The sequence below is a fragment of the Lissotriton vulgaris genome, chromosome 11 (genome assembly GCF_964263255.1).
Source record: "Lissotriton vulgaris chromosome 11, aLisVul1.2, whole genome shotgun sequence".
In the NCBI taxonomy this organism is placed as follows: domain Eukaryota; kingdom Metazoa; phylum Chordata; class Amphibia; order Caudata; family Salamandridae; genus Lissotriton; species Lissotriton vulgaris.
The window spans coordinates 543,174,815-543,202,055 of record NC_141699.1 but is presented as its reverse complement, the minus strand read 5'-3'; the positions used below and the strand labels follow the sequence as shown (position 1 = coordinate 543,202,055).

General features: G+C 45.2%; 1 protein-coding gene across 10 annotated transcripts in view; it reads right to left on the bottom strand.

Moving 5' to 3' along the window:
* The window catches only part of ANK1 (ankyrin 1), a 1,037,654-nt gene that overhangs the window by 528,732 nt on the left and 481,681 nt on the right, over positions 1-27,241 (bottom strand). For all 10 annotated transcript variants that reach the window (XM_086943592.1, XM_086943597.1, XM_086943588.1 and 7 more), the window contains one exon: positions 4,924-5,121. In XM_086943592.1, coding sequence (XP_086799718.1) covers positions 4,924-5,121 — 198 coding nt within the window. The remainder of the gene's footprint in view (positions 1-4,923; positions 5,122-27,241) is intronic.

The window sequence follows — 27,241 nt, the reverse complement described above, 5'->3', positions numbered from 1 at the left end:
CTCAGATGATGCAGCAACAATAGCAGGTCTTGGGGTTGCTACTTGAGAAGAGCACCCATTTCAGCAAATAAAATGAGCAGTCGAAAGAGAAGCGGGGCCAGGCTCCTGCACATGGCTTTGTTGTGAAAAATACAAGAGAGGCGCTTGTAATCATCTGCCAAGCCACTGGAGAGCACTGTTGTTCCGTCACAAGAGTGAAACAGCGCAATAATGATTTTGAAAGACAAATGTATTGTGCTGAGCCAGGCGGTTCCAGAGCTCACACACACGAGGAGGATACTAGTAGCCTCATTGTTTGTATCCCAGAAACCCGCGGCCACAACGGGTCAGGGTGGGCACCCAGTAAGGGGACCTCTGCTCAGCTCATGGCCACTCAAAATCTGCGATGTTAAAATCTTAGTGGGCGTCGCAATATATTGTAGGGAAGATCCCATCATTTTGGGTAACTTCTAAGAACTATTCCCTTCAGACTCATCACTGCCAACCTCGTGCAGGAGAGTTCCCTAGGTTGTACGTGCTCGGCGAAAGAACCTCGGCATGGCAGTGAGGGCATGGCGACCTGCGTCTGGAGACAGCCCTCAGCTACTAACCATGTGACAGAGAGTGGGCCCTGAACTAATAGTGAGAACGAACATCTTAGGGAGCTGAAATTGGTTTGCTAGGATGCTTGTCGTATAGCAACATTATCACATGCCAGGAATATTTGTTTCCTTTGGTATTCATTGGGAGGATTTTGTTTCCATTGGCTCGCTCCAGGAAATCACCCAGATTCTGGCCAATAGAAGAAAGTTGACCTTAGTGCTTGTGACTAAGTATATGGGAGTGAGTGCTGGCTGGTGTACTTGATGGACTTGTTGGAGATAGAGTGAGGGAGGACTTGCAAGATATGAGGCTGAAGGGTTTATGTGAGAGGAGGCTCTGCGGTGCATGAGAGTGGGACTGTGAGGCAGGAAGCATAGGAATCTCTGGACCCTGCCAGAGGAGGAAAGTGGCAGCGCAAGCAACAAAAGAGAAGAAATATCCAACTTTCATGACAATGTGAGACCCTGCTGGCATTAGAGATAAGATCAAGGTGACGAAACAAAGAAAGACAGTCAAAGGGACGTGAATCTGCATGAAGTGTTGTTGTTCTGTGCCCACCAACCTCCCTACTAGTCACAGCTGGGTAAAGCAAGAGATTCGCGATTGGTGGAAAAAAGAGGTCTTGTTTTGTGGGAGAGAGAAATGTGGTGTGTATGAGTGATACACAGAGACACCATGAAAGACGCCATGAAGAGAAGAAAATAGAGGATGTGATGCAGGAAACAGACCATGTTTGGAGCAACGTTCTTTTTCCAACAAGCATCTGAACCCTCAAACATTGCTTTTAATCTCACGGTGGAGTAGTACTATCTTGTTTTAGGCTTATAAGCATGTTCCCTATGTTATGTCCATATGGAGGACTAAGCAGCTCTCCGCCAAATTGCCTGCCATGATTCATCAGGGATTTTCATCTCTAAATCTCTCTCAATTTTGTATATATTTGTGTTTGGCTGGTGGTCTAAGTTCAGAAATATATTAGTAAAGCTGTGAGATGATATTGTCTTATTCTATTAATGAACAGGGATTCCAGGTGTGTTTTCCATTGCTTGCAAGGTCTTTTATATCCCATTAGCTTAGTCAATGTAGACCTTGAGATGGTATTCACCAACCCTAGGTCAGGGCACACTCAGCTCTGACTGACTCTCACAGCGAAAAAGCCCCATTCTCAAAGAAATCCCGCAATTGTGGTGGGTGAGCCTGATTCCAACCCCAGAAACCCGCTCTGTCATCTGGCAAAAAAGCAGGGTGATGTGTTAAAGGTGTCATTGGGCAGGGATGGGATGTGTCATCTGATGCAATGGTCTAGGAGAATCATTGTGGCCCATTGTGATGTAGGGGTCTAGACATATGCCAAGGAGGAGCCCAAGTATGCTGCGGTGGGTGGTTTTGAAAAATCTTGCTCTGCTTGGATACATTGCTTGTTTTGTTGTTCGGTACACTTTTTATTAGGGGCTCTACACCATGCAGTTCCCTGACAGCCCACTGGCCTATCAATGACAGAGTTACCCGCCTGGCAGAACCTAGCTTCTCCCTGATATCACTTGGCTCTCACTTGTCCCCAACCACATCTTCTTCAACAGTACTTGCGCCCCCACTATAAGTCATTCCCAGAAAGATCTCAGCTCCTCCTTGATCTCCCTGACAGCCCCACACACTTGAGGACCTTCTCTCTGAAAGCCCTCTACCCTCCCTCCTCCGGTCCTCCCATACATCCCGCTCCATAAGAACCCACACCTTCCTCCAGCGGTGGGCAGTCAAAATATCGAAAATAAAATATCGACCTACAATAATATCGAGGTGACAATATCGAAGGGACATAATATCGATGTTAAGAATATCGATGTTAAGAATATCGACCCTAAGGTAAGTAATATCGATTTTTTTTATATCAATGTAAGTAATATCGAAGTTAGTAATATCAAAATCAAATATATCGATGTTACTAATATCGATGTTACTAATATCGATATTTATAATATTGTAATGTATTTTATTATGTATTTGATGTGTATGTGTTATATGTGTTTTGTTAAGTGTTCTACTTGTTTTAAAATATATGTATACAATTTTTATATGTTAATAATATTTTCCTAAGTTATTTTTGTTTTTTAGTACCATAGCGGGTTGTGGGTTTATAGGGGAATAGAGTGGGAAGTAATTTAATTATACTAAATTCATTATTATTTTTTAGGAATTATAAATTAATTTTAATTATTTTCGTGTTTAAGGTCTGTAGCGGGTTGTGGGTTGATAGGGGAATAGGGTGGGAAGTAATTTAATTGTAATTAAGTAAATCATTTATTTTAAATAATTGGTATTGATAATTTTATTATTGTTAGTTAATTAATAATTGGAAATTAATTTTTATTAACCCTTTGGGTGCGTCGGACGGCCCGCCGCCATCAGACGTCACGCTGGGCGTGTGGGGAGGATGGCCGGAGGCCATCCAAACCACGCCCACCTTTTATTTCGCCCGCACCGCGACAGAATTTTCGCCGCGGTTAAAGGGTTATTTGGCAATTAATTTTTATTAATTGATAATTATGTCAAGTGTATTATTTTATTATTGGAGTGTGTTGGGCGTTTATGGGGAATAGTGTTGGAAGTAATTGAAATGTAATTAAGTAAATATTACATTTATTGTTTGGTATTGATCATTAATTTATTGCACATTAATTAATAACTGGTAATTATTTTAAAATATATTTTTTGGGATATGAGGATTAATTGATTGTTGTTTTATCATTAATTTGTAATTAACTATTATTAAATATGATGTATTTATTATATTAATAAGTAATTATTAATTCGTAATAAATGTTTCTTAATTCATATTTTGGGTATAAAAATCATTTAATTGTTCAGTATTTGTCAATTGGTCATTAATATTTATTAATTATTATTTATTGGTATTTATTATTAATTTATTGTTAATTTATTATTCATTGATAGTTATGTTTTTAATAATTATTTATTGATATTTGTAAAACGTTTAGTTATTTAATCATTAATTAATTGATTATTTTTAAATTTTATTGTATTTATAAGTATGTTGATTTTTAAATTCTACGATATCCAACACTTTCCCTACTGTTGCACCTTCTGAAGTTGGAATAGTAATTTCTACCTCCACGCTATCCAACACTTTCCCTACTGTTGCACTCACTGGAGTGGGAATAGTAATTTTTACTCCTGCGCTATCCAACGTTTTCCCTCCTGCTGCACTCTCTGGAGTGGGAATAGTAATTTTTACACCTTCGCTATCCAACACTTTCCCTACTATTGCACTCACTGTAGTGGGAATAGTAATTTTTACCCCTTTGCTATCCAACACTTTCCCTACTGTTGCACTCACTGGAGCGGGAATAGTCATTTTTACCCCTACGCTATCCAACACTTTTCCTACTGTTGCAATCACTGGAGTTGGAATAGTAATTTTTACTCTCCCGCTATCCAACGCTTTCCCTACTGTTGCACTCTCTGGAGTGGGAATAGTAATTTTTACCCCAACGCTATCCAACGCTTTCAATACTGTTGCACTCTCTGGAGTGGGAATAGTAATTTTATGTCCCACGCTATCCAACATTTTCCTTAATCGTTTTTTTTGGGGAGTTGGTATAGTAGTTTTATTCCCTCTGCTATTTAATATTTTAGTATTATTTTAGTTAATGTAGTATATAATTAATTTTAAAAATATTAAAAGTAAATGTAATTTTTTTAATTTGTTATACATAATTATTTAATTTGTATCTGTTATTGTTTCCTGTGTATAAATGTATTTCTTATTTATAATATTTTTAAATAATTGATAAGTTATTAAAATAATTATCAAAACTGATTATTAAGTATATATATTATACATTATATGTCTTTTTTAATTAATGTTTTATTAAATTATATATATTACTTATTAATTTTAAACATTATAATTTCTTTTAACTATGTTTCTTTTATTTATAAGTGTTATTTAGTTTATTATACATTTTTACTTAACTAAAAAAACGATATATTTAATAACGATATTTTTTACATCAATATTTTTTTCTGATATTTTTGTACTTACCATGTTGTAGATAGAATATTGATATGCTTGTCATTGATATTCTTGCTTTGATATTTTTGTAGGTCGACTTTTTGACCTTCGATATTTTGTCAGTGATCCCCTCCAGGACGGCCTTGTCCTACCTCCATATACCCCCCTAGAACTCATCCCGTGTTCTTGGCTCCTACTCCTCGAGCAAGACTATCCCCTTTGGCAGTAGTCGGCTCTTGCTTCCTAGATTAGAGCCCCATCTAGACAGACCTTGGCACAACACCCCCAGCCACGCATCCCTTCCCTACCTTGGTCATGCAAGCCTGGGAGGCGTCTTTCTGCAGCAGTGCAAGGGCGGTGTCCGTGTGCCCTTCTCGTGCGGCGATGTGCAGAGGAGTGTGTCCTGCTGTGGTAGCCAGGTTAGGGTTGGCGTTGTGTTCCAACAGAAGGTTCACCATTCCAGCATGACCAATTCGTGTAGCACAGTGCAAGGGCGTCTGGTCATCCTGAGAAGGAAAAAACAAACATTGCAAGAATAAGAAAGGAGCCCATGAGCTGGACGTCTACCTCTGTGGGCCACTGTTAGTCTCTTTGTATTACAGTCAGCCTATCTTACTCACCCGTCTGATTATAAATGCCATTTGGTTGACCCCAGTTCTTGTCCCTTTAGACCAGAGGTCTTCAAACTTTTTGATGTCGAGACCCCCTTGTAAAAATGTTTTAGGGGTAAGGACCCCCTTCCGACAAAAGTTTATAGAAACTGGTACTCCTCATCAACATCTTTTGACAACCATAAATGCGCCTGTTAGACCTCATCACATCCATCCATCATTAATCCACCCACACTTTCACACATCCATCCATTCTTTCATCCTTCTATCCATCCATCCATCCTTCACCCATCCACCCTTTCATCTTTCCATCCATACATCCATCCTTTACCCATCTACCCTTCCATCCATCCACCCATCATTCATCCACCCACCTTTTGACACATCCATCCATCATTCATCCATGCAACCTTTTATCCATCCATACATCCATCCACCCTTTCATCCACCCTTTCATCCTCCCATCCATACATCCTTCATCCATCCACCCTTTCATCCATACATCCATCCACCCACCCTTTCATCCATCCATCCACCCATCATTCATCCCCCCACCTTTTCACATATCCATCCATGCATCATTCATCCATGCAACCTTTTATCCATCCATCCATCCATCCTTCCTTCATCCGTCCACCGTTTCATCCTTCCATCCATCCACCCTTTCATCCATCCATCCATCCTTTATCCGCCCACCCTATCATCCTTACATCCATACATCTATCCTTCATCCATCTATCCTTTAACCATCCACCCTTTCATCCTTACATCCATACATCCATCCTTCATCCACCCTTTCATCCTTACATCCATCCATCCTTACATCCATCCACCCATCATTCATCCACCCACCTTTTCACACATCCATCCATCATTCATCCCCCCACCTTTTCACACATCCATCCATGCATCATTCATCCATGCAACCTTTTATCCATCCATTCATCCACCCTTTCATCCATCCATCCACCCTTTCATCCATCCATTCATCCTTCATCCGTCCATCCTTTCATCCTTTCATCTTTACATCCATACATCTATCCTTCATCCATCTATCCTTCATCCATCCACCCTTTCATCCTTCCATTCATCCATCCTTTATCCGTCCATCCACCCATCATTCGTCTCCCCACCTTTTCACACATCCATAATTCATCCATGCAACCTTGTCTCCATTCATACATACATCCACCCTTCCATCCTTCATCAGTCCACCCTGTCATCCTTCCATCCATCCATCCACCCATTCATCCATTCATCCACCCTTTCATCCATTCATTCATCCTTCATCCACCCACCCTTTCATCCACCTTTTCATCCATCCATTCACCCATCATTCATCCACCCATCTTTTCACACATTCATCCATCCATACATCCTTCATCCATCTACCCTTTCATCCATCCATCCACCCTTTCATCCATCCATTCATCATTCATCCACCCACCTTTTCACACATCCATCCATCCTTCATCCTTACATCCATCCATCCACCCATCATTCATTCACACACCTTTTCTGTGCATCTCTCAGGGGTGGGGGGAGGGGGGTCAGTATCTCTCTGCGTCTTCTTCCTTCTTTCCTGAACATGGTAGGGCATCTCTGTGCCTCCCTGCTGGGGGCGGGGGACGTCACGGGACCCACAGCTCCAGGCGCGCAATATCCATTGACCTCAAAGGGCTACACTACAGCCTGCTCATCCATCCCCCTCCGCCCCCCCCCCCCACTTCCCCTCCTCCCCCAGCTCAAAAAGGCTTCAGGGACACACACACACAGCCACACCCAGTACTTGAAAGGTCTTTAAAAGACCTTTTAACTTGTTAATGAGGCGTTGATGTTTTTCACACCTTGGTGTGAATGAGGCCTCCGCCGTGAGCACCCTCGATCAGCCCAAGCCAGGAACTGCACTCTGACAGAATCTGCGACCCCCTTCCAAGGACTCCACGACCCCCCTGGGGGTCGCGCCCCACAGATTGAAGACCTCTGCTTTAGACTCTTGTGATGTAATCCTAATCCAGGAAACCTCGCTGATCGACCCACCACGTCTAGTTAGGTGGTAAGTCTATACTACAAAAGCTTCTTCCTCTGGTAGGGTAGACATGTGAATGAATGAATGAATGAATGAAAGGAAAATTTATAAAATGCGGTGGTTACCCTGAGGCGTCCAATCGCTACAGTCAGATGCGAGCTGATGAAAAAGGAAAGTTAATCAGGGTAGGAGAACAGTAGAGTTTTTAACTGTTTGCGGAAACAAAGCAGATTAGATTCTGATCGCATGTTGAGGGGGAGGGAATTCCAGAGTTTGGAGGCATTATAAGAAAAGGAGCGGCCTCCACTTCTGGATTTTTTAATCCTGGGGACTGTGACCAGCGAGGAGGAAGCTGATCTGAGGTGTCTTACAGGGTTGTGAGGGGAGATCAGAGTATGGTTTATGAGTGGACCAGTTTTCCAGTAGGCTTGGTGGGAAATACAAAGGGTCTTGAACTCAATTCTACGCCTTACTGGTAGCCAGTGTAAGGACCTCAGACCGGCCTTTATTGGGAGACGCCGGGGGATTTGGAGAAGAGTCCGGGCCGCAGCATTCTGCACCACCTGAAGAAGTTGAGAGTGAGTTGGGGGGCACCTAGGTACAGGGCGTTTCCGAAGTTCAATCTGGATAGGATTAGGCCTTGAACCATTATTTTCCCTGCTTCAAAGGGTAGTAAGGGGAGGATCTTCCGAATTAGCCTGAGAAGGCCGAAGCAGGTTGCTGAGAGTTTGGTGGCTTGGGCATTGAAGCTGAGGGTTTTATCGAGCCATATACCAAGGCTCTTGATTTTATCCTTGGGTGAGGGAGGCGCGCCCAGGGAGAGGGGCCAGAGTGATTTGAGAGCCAATGGGGAGGGATTGCCTAAAAACATTAGCTCGGTTTTATCACCATTCAGTTTCAGGTATGATTGGGTCATCCAATTTGAAACTTCTTCCAAGCACGTCCTAAGGTTGTCTGGGTTTGTGGCAAGTTGGTTGAGGGAGACCACCAGCTGGGTGTCATCCGGGTATGTGATGATTTTAATACCGAATGGACGGACTACCTCAGCTAGTGGCCCCATGTAGACATTAAACAATGTGGGGCTCAAGGAGGAGCCCTGGGGGACGCCGCAAGGAAGAGATTTGCTTGGGGAGATGGAGGAACCCCCAAACACCTGAAAGGAACGGTCAGTGGGTTGTTCTTGTTTGAAGTCACTGTGACTTCATGAAATACATATTGCCAGCTGAAGTCACAGCCGTTTTTGGAGGGTTCATGAGATGCAGAAACATAGGGGCCGATTTCAATCCGGGTCGGAAAGCTCTCCGACCGAGCCGGATCCGGGGTGTTTTCGGACCGATCCGGACTCCTGCAGTCCGACCAAGCGAGTACGATGCGGCCGTATGCTGTCGGACTCAGTTTGTTCGGACTCCCATACAAGTCAATGGGAGCCGGTCGTACGACTCGTACATGGGCTCCCATTGACTGAATGGGTATGTTGCGGACAAGTGAGCCCCCTACAGTGGGTACGCGTTGGTGCCATCCGCACCGTACATGCCTGTGTTGGGGAGACCCATGGGTCTCCCTCTGTGTCGTAAGGCTGCGGGTAACAGGGGGTCCGACGTGAAACCCTGAAGTCCAACTCCGGGAGCTATTGCGAGCCAGACGCTCCGACTCGATCCGGCTTTCCAAATCGAGCATCGTACCAGCTCGGTCGTGAAACGTCTCCTTTGCGTGCCACGGTTTGCTTGTGACCGAGTCGTACGGAGCAGTTTAGACCCAGAAACGATTCGGACAGAGATTTTGTGCTTGTTCGCATCGTACTTCGACGTCCGGAGCCGTGTCGGATGGAAATTCAGCCTCCGAATCGGATCCGCTAATGCCGAACCCGATTTGGTGCCCTACCGACCGAGATCAGAATCGGCCCCTTAGTTGATGAGATCTTGCGTGATTTGTCTCTGTGACATACAGAGGGTAAGGAGGTTGCAGGAATTGATCATTGTTAGTAGTGACTTTAATGCCAGGTCCTCTGAGGTAAGTATAGTATGATGATTACATAGCTATCTTCAGTGAACACCAGAACTAATGTGTCTGTCTTTTATAAACCCCAGTTCAGATATTGTCAGAAATGACACAGTAACACAACATAAACCCACTCAACTTCTATTGCTTCTAAAAAGAACATTTGATATATATGATTTATTGAAAAAGATCAAATATTTTTATATAATTTTATCAGTGAAACATTTTCTAATGTATGTACACTGCATAAATTATGCACACTGCCATATAGTCATGCCAATTTAATTAGAACATATGCTTATTTTGCAGCCAGCACTCCCTAACTCAAAACCCTCACACTAACACATTCATTTATCTCTTTCATAAAAATAACAGCTCCTGGAAAAACAAACTTAATTCTCTTAACAGTGCCCATTGTTATTTCCTTGAATATATTATACACTGTTCGTCCGTAGGCCAATGAACACAACATGAGGGTCGACCAGCTGCTAAATTACATATTTATAACATGGGCTGGGAAGGTTGGGGTGGGGGAATTCAAGTTTTTTCATCTTTCATGCAGACAGAAACATAGAAACATAAATAATTGATATTATAGGATCTCAGACAATGACCTCCTTTTCGTGAATCTACTACTAATCAATGCCAAGGTTTGACCTGAAAGTATAGTTAACAAGGTACGATTTCCATCAATGATTAGTGGTACACTCCTATTTGATAGCTGTTGAATACAAATGGAATTGTTCGTAAAAGGGCTACTAAGACTTTTTGGAGGGTAAATAAAGTTGCACACACACAAATGTGGCCTTGAAGCCACTCATCTTTCCACAATATTTTTGGCGGTACCCCTGTTGGCATCTGGGCGGCAACACTGGAAGTTATGGCAGTGTCTGTAATAAACTATACCTTTCTCCGTGGCCCAGCCTTTTGCTTTTGTAAAGAAGCTGGATTGCGCGTATGATTGGAATGCAGTCATCTGTCTCAATGTCTGAAGATGAGCCAAGCTCTGCTTGTGGCCCCAATATTGTATGGGCACGAAGATAACAGGTATTACCAGTATGATGGGATACAGTACCTTCTGGCGTACATTATAATAAGACTGCAAATCACAGAGGAGTAGCATGACCATACAAAAACCCGGGGCAAAATCCATTTAACAGGTCATGCAACTCCGAGGCGACTTGGAAAAATTATTTAATGGATGAAAGTGGGTACTTACAGCCAGATTCATCAATGTCCCGATTTGCGAGTCCTTAATAGCGATTATTAAGGAATCGCTATTAATGACTCGCAAAACGGGATTCACGTAGAAATCGCAATATTATTTGCGATTCCTACAGCTTCCTTATTTAAATAAGGATGCGATTTCAAGGGTGCCAGGGGTGTCCAAAGTACACCCTGTAGCACCCCTGAAATGTAAATGTAGACTGATATTGCGCACACACATGTCCTAAGGACATGTGTGTGTGTAACATACAACTTAGAAAAATGCACTAAAGTGCATTTTTCAAAGTTTTCGCTATTTACCACGAAGTCAGACTTCGCGGTAAATAGCGGCCAAAAATAGCGATTTCGCAATTCAAAAATGGTTCATGAATTGCATTTAAGGAATCTCAAATAGAGATTCCTTAAATGCAATTCCTCGCAATTTAGCGATTTCGCATTTTGCGATTTTTGCATTTGGGATGATGAATCCCAAATGCAACAAGCATTTGCAATGCAATAGGTCTCGCATTAGGAAAGTTTGAGCTATTGGTATTGTAAATGACTAATATTTTATTTATGTGTTTGTTTTGAAAATTGTGAAATTAATAGCTTTGTCATTTACAATGTCAATAGTTTTAACTTTCGCAAATGTGACACCGATAGCATTTGTAATTTAATATGTGTTGAACTGACGCTAGGCAGCGGCCATGGCGTATATTGACTGCTAATAATACCACAGCTGGAAAGTGACACCTAGGCACGAGGCAGAGGCCACGGCACGGATTATTGACTGGTAATATTAGCATAGGAGTCACCAGGCCCATGCCATGAGGGCGGTTCGCTGGCAAGATGAGAGGCCACTGCATTTGATAACTAACTGCTGATAACATGGACTCCTGTTTTAATGGTAGCCTCGTGTCAAAAGCAGCGGCCACCACGTGGACAATTTTCTGTTATCAAAGCTGTCAACTGGCTCCGTATCACGAGACTGGTTTCAGCCCGTCGTGGATTATCAGCCAATAGCAAAGGGCATGCTGGGACTTGTAGGTCCAAATTTACAACCGACAATGTAAATGACTAGTCTAATGAACATGCACAGCGCTCTTCTGGAAAAAAAAAACACAACCATCGAGGCAGACAGAAAGACACCTAAAAAGTGGTATGCTCCGTGGAACACGTAAAAGCTGCACTGCCATTTAGTGTTATCTTTACTTAAGCAATTTGGGGGAATTTAACAACGTTTAAAGTGTAAGGAGATGACTAGACCGGCAGTGATCAGACCCTTCGATCTTGCGGTGAGAGTGTGGGTGTGTGTGTGTGTGTGTGTGTGGGGGGGGGTATATATATGTGTGTGTGTGAGGTGCAGCCTCGCCGCCTGCAGCCGGGCGGTGGTGGAGCCCAGGCCTGCTTTGCATTCACGCTCATCCCTCGCTGCCCCAATTGTGCAGCCCCCGCCGCGGGATCCCTTGCTTTGTGTGCCCGCCCCTCGCCCGCTCATCTTTGCGGAGCCCCTTGTCGGCCTTCCCTGAGGGGCAGGATGTGCTGACTCACGGTGCCGTCCCCTCCCTCCCCCTCCCGACGTGCCTCGGCCATGAGTCTCTGCTGCATGGCGGAAACTGCTTTCTGCTAAACTTTGCCTCGTGCTCGGCCCTCGCTCAAAGCTCTATTTTTAGCACCTTCTCCGTGCCCCGACGCGGGTGCCAGTCTGGGACGGCGGGCCCCCTGGAGGCCGTCGGAGCATGCCGCAGGCTGGGAGCCTCCTGATCAGTGCCCCGGGCGCTCCGCGGACCTGGCGATGTCTTGGCACAGGTAGGATGCTTCGCCTCGGTGCTGCTACGGGCGGGCGTCCGGAACCCTCCAACGGCCCCTGCGCGCCCTCCCGCTCCCTCCACCGCCAGGCCTCGCAGCCAGCAGCCCGGCCAGGGGCCGGATGCGGCGGGGGGAGTGGTTCGAGCTCGCTCGCCCTGATTCAGGAAGAAAGGTTTGCGAGGGAGGCCTTTCCCTGTGTCATGGTGGCAGTCCGTGCAGAGGAAGCATGGCCGTCTGCCAGGCGCAGCGCCAGCAGGGCCGCCCCCCTGCCTGGACTCGCGATGCTTGGATGTGGCAACCTGTGTACCAGCCTCCCTGTGTCCCCTCCACCACGCTTGTAACTATCCACAGCAGGGTGGGTTTGATGCCGCCTGCCCCGAGTGTCGTGCTCAGAGCGGATCTCCCGGTGCATGGGGCGGTGGTGTGTGTGCAGGGGGGGGTAGGGGGTGGCGGCGTGTGTATGCATGCGTGTCTGTGTGTGTGCGTGTCTGTGTGTGTGCAGGGGGTGTGGGGGGGGCGGCAGGGTGTGTATGTGTGCGCGCGCCTGTGTGTGTGTGTGTGCAGGGGGGTGGGGGCTGGCTGTGTTTTGCATTGCTTGCGTGTCTAGGCTCGAGCTAACAAAACTGATGAAAGCGAAACTGACACCGCACACACAGCAAGCAGCCAGCAGCGCGCTCCCGCTGTCAAAACTGACAATGAAAAAGCGCGCGTCTGACTCGTGTCTACATTCCCAGAAACGGGTGACAATAGATGTCGAGCAGACAGCAATCAATGCTTCGCATTGATTGCACGTCTAGGCTCGACCTAAAAATTGCGCTCGCTTGCGAGCCGATTTTTCAATGATGAATCTGGCTGTTAATACCTTATTATACATAGTCACACCGTAATCGGTCTCACTAACTGCTTAAATGCTTGTTGTGTTGCTCTTTTATACGAAAAAGATGGGAAAATAGGAGACAATAATAAAAGTAAAGCTGTAGTGCAAAATTACATACACCAGAACGCATTAGAATCAGCTGATTGTAAGTCACAGTAAAAAAAAAAAGCTGGAGCTCAGAATGTACAGAAACATGCAGACAGGTTCTATTTTTTTCTGTAATTAACTTAAGAATGCAAAAAATAAAAATAAAAATGAAAATGCACCAAATCAACAGTGATACCATACAGCAACTAGCACCTAACCGGCTATACCCAAACTAATGAAAGTGAGAAGTATCCCAAATTTGTGTGCACATGGTCTAAGCAACCACTGTCAAGGTGCAGTCATCTACTGGACTTGAACTTGACAATGTTAAACATGAAGGAGCAATCGGTACACCGTTGCATAACCAATTAAACAAAGTACAAGGTCTGTGTCCAGAGTTGTATTCTTCAAATCTTCTTTTTTATTATTAATCACAGTTGATTTGAACGTGACATGCAACATATAGAGTAGACTAGCCAAAGCGTTTAGTCCAGTACAATGGACTTCTTCAGGGCATAGGCGGAGTCATCATAATATGACGCCGTTATATCTGGGGCAAGGTGCAAGTAGTCAGAGTTTGTCATGTAACTGGGAACGGGAAAAATGAGTCGCTCTGCCTGCGTACCGGAAATGAGAATCCCGATGGACACACTGCTCTGCGCGTATCACAGTGTTGAGCTGATGGGGTTTTCTGTCACGGGCCACCTTAATTGTGGGTGACACGGCGTATTACTGATTCTTGATGCACCGCATACTATTTGCATTTGTAATTAGAACATAGCTGTCTAAAACTGTTCTATATTTTTTCACAGAATGACACATTTGTCCCGTTCCCAGTTACATGAAATACTCTGACTACTTGCACCTTGCCCCAGATTTAACAGCGCAGTATGTATGACAACTCTGCATATGCCCTGAAGAGGTCCATTGTACTGGACGAAACACGTCTGGTCTACTCTATATGTTGCATGTCACGTTCAAATCAATTGTGATTAATAATAAAAATGAAGATTTGGAGAATACAACTCTGGACACAGACCTTGTACTTTCTTTAATTGGTTATGCGTGGTGCACCGATTGCTCCTTTATGTTTAACAATAAAAATAAACATGTTGACTTCTATATCTCCTTTATGCTGCTCACTCTTTTTAAAAAACGATCAGAAGAAGGAAAAGCCAGTTCCTGTTAGACTTCTTTAAACCAGAGCTGTAATTATGCTCCATGACTTGTCTTTCATCATGGTCTGCTGGCTCTGGCAGCAGGCATTCTGATGTCAAAACTCAACTGTAAGAACTTATAGCTATACCATTTCTTTATTACAGGCGCAACGAGACTTCATAATTCTATGTCAGGACCGGAGGCTTCAGATTATGCTATATCTTCCTTCGCTTTATTAACATAAAGAAACCACAGCAGCTCAGGAAAAGATATAATAAGAACAAAAAATGCTTTAAACATAAAGCATTGACGTAATGTTCAACACAAAATCAACAACAACTCTCAAGAGTCTCTTTGCTTATAATAATAGTCCATAGTCCTTTGTCTCTGTCCATCATCACTATATAACCGGACTTCTCATCATCTTCCTCCTCTTTCTTCGCTGCTCCCGCAGCCAGATAAGTGCTTTTCTATTTCGACTTCTTTTATTGTGATTGATTGTCTTGTGTGCGGTCTTTGGGGACTCCTTGCATGGTTTATTCCCTTTCAGAGTCCCCGGTTGCGGGAACGTTCTATCGTTCCTACGCGACTTTATTCCCACTTGTGTGCGGTGTGTACATAGACCGCAAGGGGGCGGCCGGTCGTCTCGCCGACCCTCCGGCGCGCCTCCGCAGTGCGAGGAGCCACGCCGTGGGGTCTGCTTGCGCAGGGGCCGACCCTCGCGTACCCCTCTGACACCTGGTGATCCGGGTCTGTACTTTACCGATTTTGACACCCTCTGGGGTCTGTATAGCGGTTCTGACCGCGTGGATCGCCCTCGGGCGAGATCTGTGCACCTCTTTCCCGTGTGTGGCCTAGCGCGCTTGAGGGGTATGTAGACCCGGTCCCGGCGAGGAGGGTCTGCGCGCTTGGGGGTTGGTGCAGCCCATCTGCCACGTCAGCTGGCCCAAAACGTGATCGCAGCCGCTGGGCCTGCCCACATTCGAGAACTTTCTCGGTTGCCGCCCTCTTGGGTGCCCCGCATTTGCCCCTTGGTTCCGAGATGGAAGGGGAGTACGATGAGGAGGCCTGCCCCTATCTGCAGGATGATGAGTTTTATCAGGCGGTGGACAACTCCATCTATCGTTGCGTGACGGAGGTGGTAGGGCCCATGGAGGACCGCCTTTCTGCCCGCATCGTGGAGGAGTGTGCGAAGCTGGCAGCGGCGCAGGTGCCTCCGTCCCCCGAACTCCCGGGGACGTCCGGCGGGTTGCCACCCGCTCCGAAGAGACCCCGTGGTGAGGGACCTTCATTGGAGGCCCAAGGCGTGGACAAGGGCGCTTTCGAGCGACTTCGTGACGCCTTCCTGGCCAAGGCGACGGCGGTGCCTCCGGCGCCCTTGGTGGACCCTGGCACTTCGGGCGACGTGTCTACGGCGCCCGCCTCCCCGATCTACGACTCTCCGGACACGGATGACGACGGGGAGTCGACCCGCTCCTGGCTCCCGACACCTTCAGCGAAGGAGATGCCCCGAGACGAGTCGGGCATGCTGGATCTGGACGAGATCGTCCACCCCCGATCCGCGGCCTGGGCCCCGGGGGAGACGGTGGCGAAGTTTGTCGCGGGCAGGCTGCGCAAGCCCCTGGAGAAGGAGGCGAGGGGTTGCCTGCGCGGGGAATGCCCTCGGCCTACTCTGGAAGGGAAAGTGGCCATGACACCAGAATTGGACCCCAAGATGGCCACCTTCCTGGCGAAATTCATGAAGGACCCCAGGAAGGGGATCGACCGGTCCTGGCGGGCCTGCCAGGACAAGCTGTTGGATGCGGTCGGGCCCGCCACGAAGATCCTTGATATGGCGGAGGAGGCTCGAGCGAATGGCACCGCCATTTCACCGGAGGTGCTCTCCAACTGGGCCCAGAGGGTGATCGTATTTTTGGGCAACGCCAACTGTGCCCTATCCACGGAGAGGCGGCGTTCGCTCCTTATCAAGCTAGATCCGAAGCTGGGGGACCTGGCCTCGTCGGAGGCAGGTGCCGTGGCCCAGGGTGGCCTCTTTGGTGAGCCTTTCATCCGCGAGCTGGGAAAGTTCGTGAATACGTTCACGTCGCTGGACAAGGCCCAGTCCAGCATCAAGAGGGTATTCCACCAGCGTTTTTCTGGAGGGGCCGGTCGCGGCAGGGGCCGCGCGATCGGCCGTGGTCAGCAGACCATCAACCGTGGACAAGGCTCCGGAAGAGGTCAGTACCAGACCTCGGCCAACTACACCAACTTCTACCCCACGAGGGGACAGCGCTATGGTGGCAGAGGGTTCAAGAAGAACTCCGGACAAGGAAATGCCCCCGGTAAGTGTACTTTGCTTGGATCAAGTTCCGATTGGGGGGCGGCTGGCAAGCTTTTATGGGGAGTGGGAATTGCTCACTGCCGATGCTTGGGTTTTGCAAACTGTGAGAGGTTTCCATATAGAGTTTTACGACCAACCAACTCCCGGTAGTGGAGTTTCTCAGAAGTCAGGGGGTCCGTATGCTCGTATACTTAGACGACATCCTCCTCATGGGGCAGTGCCCAGAGGTGCTGGCAGGACAGCTGCGTCAAGCTGTCGGCCTGCTTCAGAGGCTGGGGTTCGTCATCAACGGCTCCAAGTCGGTTTTGGTTCCCACTCAGCAGATCACCTTTTTAGGTTTCGTGGTGGACTCGGTACAGGCGGTCTTGAGCCTACCGGGTCGGAAGGTCGCAAAGATACGACACCTGCTTCGGCAGACGATCGCGAGGGACCGTACGTCACTGCGCCATGTCGCCAAGGTGGTGGGTCTTCTATCGTCCTCCATCCAGGCGATTTTCCCAGGCCCGCTGCACTACAGGGCTCTTCAGCGCCTGAAGGCGCAGCATTTGCGCCGTGGGATGTGTTACGATCAGTGGGTCCCCCTCACGGACGAAGTGAAGGAGGAGATGTCATGGTGGCTGTCTCACATGGAGGCATGGAATGGGCGAGCGATCTTCGGGTCGGCTCCGGACTTGATCATAGAGTCCGACGCCAGCCGGTCGGGCTGGGGCGCCCGGTGCGGGGATTTTTCCACCGGCGGCGCCTGGTCGTCAGAAGAACAACAATTGCATATCAATTGTTTAGAGCTCCTAGCTGGCTCCTTCGCTGTTCGCTGTTGGACCAAAGATTCGGTCAAGGCCTGTGTCCTGCTACGGATGGACAATATTTCGGCGGTCCGGTATGTGAACCACCTGGGAGGTCCTCGGTCCCGCGCCTTGGCGGACTTAGCGAAGGACTTCTGGGATTATTGCCTGTCTCGTCACATTGCGGTGACGGCGGAGTATCTGCCAGGCCAGTGCAATCAGGTAGCGGATTGGCACTCTCGTCATCTCAGGGATGCCAGCCAGTGGAAACTGGATCCGGGAGTCTTCCGGTGGCTACACTCCCTTTGGGGCCCCTTCTCGGTGGACCTCTTCGCGTCCCGTCTCGACCACCAGCTGCCGCGGTTCTACAGCTGGAGGCCGGACCCTCTGGCGGAGGCCACGGACGTGTTCTTGCAGGATTGGAGTCGGGAACAGCCGTTTGCGTTTCCCCCGTTCTCCATGATCATGCGAACGGCGGCTCAAATACGCCGCCAGGGTGCGGAACTGGTGTTGGTTACACCGCTGTGGAGGTCTCAAGTATGGTTTCCGGTTCTTCTGGAACTTTCTTGGGATTTTCCAATCCTACTCCCCCTGTTTCCTCTGCTCCTGACGAGCCCGGATCAGGAACCTCACCCTCTCGTCATGCAGAACACTCTCCGCCTCGTGGCGTGGAGGCTCTCAGGAGACGCTGGACGCTCCCGGGCCTTTCGGGGTCAGCTGCGCACTTGCTCTCCAAAGCATGGGCCGATAGTACGACGAAGCGTTACAGATCCGCTTGGCTTAAGTGGATGCGTTGGTGTTTACGAAGGGATTTGGATCCCATGGTCGCCGGCCTTGTTCCCGTGCTGAATTTCCTGGCTCATTTGGCCGACAAGGGTTTAGCGTATAGGACGATCAATGCTATCCGGTCGGCGATATCTGCGGGCCATGATAACATCGATGGCCATCCGGTAGGGGAACACCCTTTTGTGTGCCGGCTTCTGCGAGCGGTTCGCCTCGCACTGCCGCCAGAACCCAGGTACTCCGTCCTTTGGGACGTCAATTTGGTTCTGAATCTGTTCCTGTCGTGGCCAGCGAATTCTTATCTGTCTCTTAAGGAGCTCTCGGCAAAATTAGCCATGTTGTTATGTCTGGTCTCTTGTAGGCGCGTCTCGGACGTGCGCGCGCTGGATGTTTCTGCACGCATTTTTTCCCCGGATGGGGTTACTTTTACGGTGGGCCGACGCACTAAGACGTCGTCGCGTTCTGTTTCTTATCCAGCCTTTACTGACACTCCTAAGTTGTGTGTCGTGCAATGCCTCAAAGCATATGAGGACCTGACCTTGGATCTGCGCCCTCCGGGCGAGCGTCAGTTGTTGATTGCCCTGCGGAAGCCACACAAAGCTGTCTCCTCCCCCACTATTGCTCGGTGGGTGCGTTGGGTCATGCAGGAAGCGGGCATCAATACTTCTCTCTTTGGAGCACACTCCGCCAGGGGGGCCATGGCCTCTAAGGCATTCTCGGTGGGTGCTCGTCTGGAGGACCTTATGCGAGCAGCGGACTGGTCCTCGGATTCCACCTTCAAGAGGTTTTATTTTAAGCCGGTGGTGGATTTGGCTCAGTTGGTGGTAAGTAAGCTTTAAACTAGCATAATCTGAAGCCTCCGGTCCTGACATAGAATCGAAATTTGCCTAGCTTACGTAACGGTAAGCTTCAATTCTATTAAGGACACGGAGGCGAGGATTATCCCACCCGGACTACAGTGGTGTCTCTACCCACCCGTATGGCAGTAAGTAAAGCGTTTTCCTTTACGTTGTCAGTACTGTGTTGTTCACTGAATGCTCCTCGCCTTGTTGTCGCATTTCCTGGGCCACCTCGCTGATGCTGTTCCTTTTTTGGCAGGCAACGACGGTGCTAAACAGGACCAATGAGGCTTAAGCGTGATCTGCGCGAAGAAAGAGGAGGAAGATGATGAGAAGTCCGGTTATATAGTGATGATGGACAGAGACAAAGGACTATGGACTATTATTATAAGCAAAGAGACTCTTGGGAGTTGTTGTTGATTTTTTGTTGAACATTACGTCAATGCTTTATGTTTAAAGCATTTTTTGTTCTTATTATATCTTTTCCTGAGCTGCTGTGGTTTCTTTATGTTAATAAAGCGAAGGAAGATATAGCATAATCCTCGCCTCCGTGTCCTTAATAGAATTGAAACTTACCGTTACGTTAGCTAGGCAAATTTCGATTCACCTGTAATAAGGAAATTAAAGACAGATTTTTATACACAGATTGCAGGCCTCCATATATTATGGGACAATATCATATACCTCTGCAGATTCAATGGTGGATAAGGAATTGTTGTATAGGTTGTGGATGAGAGAGTGACCTTGGATTGAACAATTGTCCATGAGCTGTCAGGTTACGTGTCCAGTTACACAGGAGAGTTTGAGTTGCAGAAGGGAATGCCTATGTACTATTCGTAAGCCTATGTGGTCCACTGTGCCTCATAGCCATTATCAAGCTGTAAAAACAACCATTAAAAATATATGAGCAAGCACAGTAAAGTTGGCTATGGAATGTATCCCCCAAAACATGAAGTACGTCATTTAAGAAAGGAACAACAAACTGTTTTTCCTGTTGTTAGCTGCAGTAATTGTTTCAGATTGTGTGTCTTTGTGGTTTTCATTCAAAATCTCTCAATCTCACAATGAACTTCTGCTGATCTGCCTATGCTTGCGCGCTCATCAACAGCCATCCTCGATCAACGAACTGCGCTGCTTGCCATGGCTGCCATCCACCCATCGTTCAAGTACTGAAACCATAGCTGCCAAGTTTTGAGCTTGCATATGTATGACATTTTCATGTTAGTGCTCTGCAAATTAGTGACATTTCCTGTCTTATGTGTGGCACTTTATTGCGAACTCCTTTATTGACCTCCAACCCTCAATATGGTCCACCGCCTGGTAGCCTGCTGAACTGTCAGGCACCTGTTCCTAAACCGAAGGTAAAGTCCTTGGCTTCTTGTTTGATTCCACCTTGTCCTTTGATAGCCAGATTTCTACTCTCGCCGGTACCTGTTTGGTATTTTAAAGATGCTCTGCAAGATCTTGGAGCTCCTCCCTCAATCTGCAAGGAAGACCATAGTCCAGGCTCATTTGGTGTCTAGACTGTACTACTGTAATGTGCTCTAACTTGGGCCATCCAAGGGCAGGCTGAGTATGCTCCAAGGGGTGCAAAACACTGCCACTCGGGTCTATCTGAACATCCATTGATACTCTGCCACTGGCTCAGTTCTTTTAAAGTGCCATTGGCTTCCTATTAAGGAAACAGTATCTTTCAAAGCACACTGTTTCTGCCATAAAATCCTGAATCAGAGAGGTCCCCGTTACCTATTCACTTTGATTAAACCCTTTCACCCTAACAGGTGTCTTAGATTCTCAGGTACTGCATTGACTGTGGTCCCGAAAATAAACAGAGCATGGATAGAAGTTTGCTCCTTTAGCTTCCTGGCTGCTAAGCTATGGAATTCACTCCCTCTCATTCTTAGAATGGAGCCTTCTGAAGTCATGTTTCGGAAAAAACTCAAGACCTGGTTTTTCAGACTAATTTAATTCACTAGATAGTTTAGGGTAGGTTTCTTGGCGCCTTTTTCGTTATAATCTAGTGCGGGGACACTCCGAGTGGAGTAACCAGACGCTTTACAAAACTCATAACATAACATAACAGTCATCTTAATCCATACCACAGGACATGGTAATACACGAAACAGAGGAACAGGAAACAAAATGCCCAGATGATACGGAGTGAGGAGTTACCATGCACATGCTATTGATCTGTGTAGCATGTAAACTTTGCAGGCAATTGGGAAGCTGGTGAAAGAGGTACATGCTTTGTCAAATTGCTGTGATCCTGACCAAAAGTGGGGTTACCTGAGACTCAGCTTTTTCATTTTCTATGACCCGCTTGAACATCCTCTATTCCAGAGATGAGAATTTTTGTTTGAAAAAACATTTCCTAAAAGGAGCTTCTTTGTGTTATCAACAGTGGGCCCAGCAGTAACTCAGATTGTGTTATACTGGGCATGGCACAGACAATATAGAATCCATATACTTGGCCTGATAGCTTAATACTGCACCACATTAATGAACAGAGCTAGACTGAAGTGTCCAACAATCACAACTACAGTACATGCTGGTCTCCATGGCAGCCTCTCACTGCACAACCCCGGGCTCTGCCGAGCAACCCGGCATCTCTTTTAGATGATAGTTTGCAATTGCTATAAATTAAACTGCTGTGTTAGCACACCTCAAGCAGTGTCTAATATGCATGCCTAATGCATTTCAGTGTCGTGATCCGGAGCCAGGCACTTAAATATATTACTTTAACACACGTTGCGTAACACTTGGCAGGACTGTGTAACGACTTTACCAACTTTTCCTTGGGGTCCTAACTCCTAACTGCAGCAGGAGGCTCCTTGAGTAGGGAAGCCCCAGGGCTGGGACCCCTTCATCTCCAGGGTAGCTGGAAGGTGGGTGAGTGCCACAGTGATGGCAATTATTTTTTGGATTGACCTTTGCGATGGTGAGGCCTAACCCCTTCCAAGCTGGTGACTTACCCCAGCCGTCATGCACTACGGTGCTCGTGTGCTGATGACGGCTGGGGTTCGTCATGGCCCGCCCGTGTTCGTCCGGCGGCCGCACACGGGGAAAATCGCGGCCGCACGGAAGGGGTTAAGGGCCAGGGCATGCGCTGGTGCTGGTTTCCTGGAGTGATCGAGCGGTGAGGTGGGGCGCAGGATGTGCTCCAGTTCACTGCTACTTTTTTCTGTCTACCAGCACAAAGGTGGAGCATAGTCTTTACATTCAACTAACTATTAGTCCATCTGGTTTCATACAGCAATTTCTTCTCATCTATATTGCCAATATTGCCTCTCGGAGCGGATTACCAACGTAGAATTTACCACGACATTACCAAGACATTTATATAAATTAGCCAACTGGTCTTTATCAACCCCTAGTAACTTGAGTCAGCAGGCAATTAATTTCAAGTCACTTATTATAAGTCACTTAATACAGCAGAGTTCAATCATTCAATCCTTGACCAACCATCAATTAAAATGTTATTATATTTATATTATAGTTAATAACATTGCTTATTGACTGGTCTATTTTGGGGGTATAGACACATGGGCAAAATAAAAAACTCTTCACAAAGACATCCAGCAAAGACAACCATTACGTTAGACATAGAAAAAGATTATCCTTCCCATTCTCCTTCTCTTGTCATTTCTAAAGGAGAGCTAAGATCAATCCTAGTCACAACAGCTCAAGACAAGGTGCATTGAACATCAACCAAATGCAGATCAAATAGCTAACAATTCAAAACAAATGCTAAAGTTGTTAACTAAGCAACCTTTATTCCGGGAGTTTTTACGCCAGTAGGACAACTACATAAGTCTGAGCTCCACAATACTGCCAAGTATGGTCAATTATAGTAAAACACATATTAAATCCTCCGATAACTCCTTTAGGCAAAACACTGAGTTGACGTCTCGCATTGCAACCACAGAAGAAATAAATATCATTCTGCATGACCAAATGTCACTAGCTGATGACTCCTTCAGAAACTCCTTCTATGGAAGAGAGGAAATAGGGCTAAAGAAAATTGATACAGAGTATAACATCTCAACTAATCAGAAGCTCATTTGACAACTCAGTTTCGCTCTTGGAATCAGATGATCTCTCTGGAAAGGACTTTCAACCCATTCAGGAACATAATTCTTCTCCTTTACCACAAGCGGATGTCTTCTGTCAAACTTTCATCTTATCATCAGACGAAATACCCCCCAGCATACACAGTACTGGCAGCCATGGGTGCTATTAGCACCATTCTAACCCAGATACCTCAATTAATCAGTCTTCATTATTTTCACAGGTGTCTCAATTTTATTTGTGTCATTTGTAATGCGCACAAATCATCCCCAAGGGGATCACTCGGCGCCTGAGAAAACGACAAGCAGTAACATAAAGTGCGAGTTTGAATGAGTTTTGTGTAATTGTTGTACTTTTGTGTTTTATCCAGGGGTGTGTTCTTTGTTGAATAATATAATCATTTATATGTGTTGTTTGTATCTGCTGTAATAACAGGATTGACCTTTTATTCTAATGTACACACTTTACTATAAAAAAGTTTTAAAGATGAAAAAATTATATTTTATAAAATGTAGAAAGAAATGAAATAAACAATGATAATCAAATTATAAATGTTACTGCCATTGAATTGATATCATTGCTTTTTGAACCCAATAGGGATTTAGTCCTTATGATAAAGGGTTTTCTCCCCTCTTCTCCCTGGTCTCAAATGAAGTTGTTTAGAGTGGGTTCCCATTTACGCAGTAGCTGACTTCCAGTATTATACTTCGACAGCAGAAAGGATCGATTATACAGCCAATACTTAAATGGGGTGAAAAACTTCCCCAAAAACGATTGACTTATTGCATCTGGACTGTGATTGTAAGATCTTCGTAAAATATTTATTATGCAAGCTTGAAACATGGGAAAATGGAAAAAAAATGTAACTATAAAATTAAACTGCTTCCAGTCAGGCTGTTCGACATTGGATAATAGTACAGCCTTGACCTTATTAGCCCACAAACCAATGGACACACACCTTATTTTACCGTTCTGCCTTATAGATGATAGCATTGCGTTCGCTTAAGCGAAAACAAAATCGCCTGTGGAACAAACTGCAAACCTGGGGAATTGATCATTCACTCTTCGATTTCATAATTGCATTACATAAGGAGACATGGCTGCTAAATGATCTATCTAATCATAACACTTTATCACCAAAGATTCCAACTCGGAATGGTCTAAAACAGGACTGTATTCCGGCACCCTTTTGGTTTTCCTTGTATATGTCAGATATGAGTACCTTGACGCAACAGAACGTCTTTGGCAGAAACTAGGGAAGCAACCATTACCCGTCTGACTTATGCAGATAACTTGGTAATATTTTCAATGACACCTGAAGGCATTCAATATCAATTAATGAGATACACGAATACTGCCTACTAAATTGCCTTACAGTAACCTGTTCAAAAACTAAAGTAATGTGTTTTGGGAATCAATGTAAGCAAAGAACATGGGTTTTTGGCGATGTAACAATTGAAAAAGTAAACAGTTACAAGTATTTGGGAATAATCATTGATAAAACGGGAACTTAATCTCAGTATATCATTACGAAGAAGCAAAAAAATGGTATAATCTAGTGACTAAATCTGTTAAAAGGTGAACCAAGGCTTATGGAGGAAGAGTGAAAGGTGGTTCTATGAGCATTTAAAAATACAAATAATTCCTTCATTCTCTATGCGTCTTTCGTGATAAGATAATATTGGATTTGAACACAATTTACATGCAAAACATCAGATCTCTGCTTGACCTATGTGTAACTACACCTCACAGTAAATTATGCCTCAAATTACATTTAAAATCATTATTTGTCCATCAAAATTACTGCTAACATTAATGATATCTGTGATTGCAGTACTGCTAGTACAAATAGATGACACTGTTTAATACTGAAAGAGTTAAAATGCAGACACTGTAGGAAAATAGGGCTGGACCTCTCAACATTGATAAAGTGATTAAAGTACTAAAACGATCACAACTGGCTGATGTTGCCAAAATGACTAGGAACTTGTGTAAAAACGAATTAAGGAAAACTCTCTGTAATGAAGATTTGTCGCCAATTTTGAGGTCTAAAAATAACAAATTGATATTTGACTCTTACTTCAAATTAAAGCAACTGTATATCAATTCTAACCTGGAGGCCCCATTACAAAGAAAATACTTCAGTTTCAGATTTATGTATATTCCATTGCTTCAGTTCGAAAGAGCACGGAACACTCGTTTCACTGGCATTAAAGGATGTAGAATAAGCTCAAAAGCATTGGTCAGATTATCTGACCCTTTCCAAAACTGCTAGACCTCTGGAAGAAAAATGAATGGCCAGCTTTTACAGAAGCCAAAGTAAGGATGATTAATGAGCCTGGAAAATGCTGTTTTATTAAGGAAACAAACTCTTTCACCAGTAAACTCATGACATTGTAGATTATGCTTACTCTTATCTTAATCAAACTGTATAAAATAAGCAATTTGCATGTGCGAGTTTGTTTTAATCAGTTATTAATTGTACGATCACTGTACTTATCAGGCTATGTACTAAATGAAGTGTTGATCGCATGTGTAATTTTATTTTTTATGGTCTTTTATTGTAATCTTTGATTACTACAATAAACTTAATTTATTTATTTAACTATTTTAGATGGTGGTGTCTAAAGGAATATATTGTACACAGGCTACTGCAGCAATTACAGACATTAGGCATGCTGCTTGCATAGAATGAGTATATTCATTCTTTGTCAGCGACAAAATGTTTGCAAATCGGTTGATATATTTGCTATGCAGCTTATCCTCTATAATCTTTTAAAAAGTCAAAAGAAATGGCAAATATAATGAGATGGGCCTCCACAGTACTTAATAAGTGCATAATTGACTGCCTAATTCTCGATTTTTCTTAATGGATTTCCCACCCTGAAAAACCTTGGAAAAGTGTTGCTGAAGCATTTGATGGAAAGGTGCATTCATGAAGGTATTTCACCAAGGACATACATGGGATTTCGGCTGGAAATGTAGACTAAGTTCAATCCAGAGGCACATCTCCATGTGACAAGGTGCAGTGTCGGTCTGGAACAAAAAAAAAGGCTGGGCACCAAATTAAAAGTGGCCCTAGATGCTGTTATGAGGTGCCACTCTGTAGCGTGGCTACATATTAAATGAGTTCTAAAGTAGAAGAAAGGACTCACAATGGTATCCCACAGGAGGAGCAACGCTGAATCCCATCAACAGTAGTATTGGACGAAGTAGGGATGAATGCATGGCCACACTCTTTGCTAGAGAAATCTTGTTACATAGGCCACGCCAAGGAACATAATCATAGTTCTGTAAAGGTTAAAGTTGTTGCATAAAATCCAGGAGAATATACATGTTGGATAGATTAGGCATGCATATATTTCTGTGGTATGTGGTGCATGGTAGACAATAGTTAAAAAAGATAATGTTGTGAGTGTCAGGCTCAGTTTGAAAGTGTGGAGCATATAACTTTGGGTTGTCACTTGCTGCATGCCAGTGAGCAATTCATTCCCCTGTACGCCTGCTTAGGAAAATCTTGAAGGATGTAAATTGTGTGTGATTAGGACTACCTTGGTGAATTATCACATTTGTTGTTGGATTCGTTGTTATCTGAAATGGCAATGAAGATGTTAACAGAACGAGTCTTTTGTAGCATCTATTAAACATATTTTATACATAACCATATAGTATTTAGCGTTTTACATGTGTTTAACATTACTGTCAGATGATATGTATATTAAATGGAGTGTTTATATTGGTATTTAAACTATGCATAAACAATTAAAGAAAAGCCCATCTATAGCCTATATGTACCGCCTTCAGTGTTTCTGGCCCACCATTAGCCATTCCAATACTGATCTGTGATAAGTCTATGCTTCCACTTCCATCTCATTGCTCTAACATCTCTCTTTCGCAACTTAAACCTCTTGAGCCTACCTTTGGTTTCTCCACACCACAATCAGTCTCTGTCCCACCATTAGTCTGTCCACTCTTGGTTCCATCATCACCGTTGGCTCTTTGTACACCACCGGCCTCTCCATTCAACCACCAGTATCTTAGCCACACCATAAGCCTTTT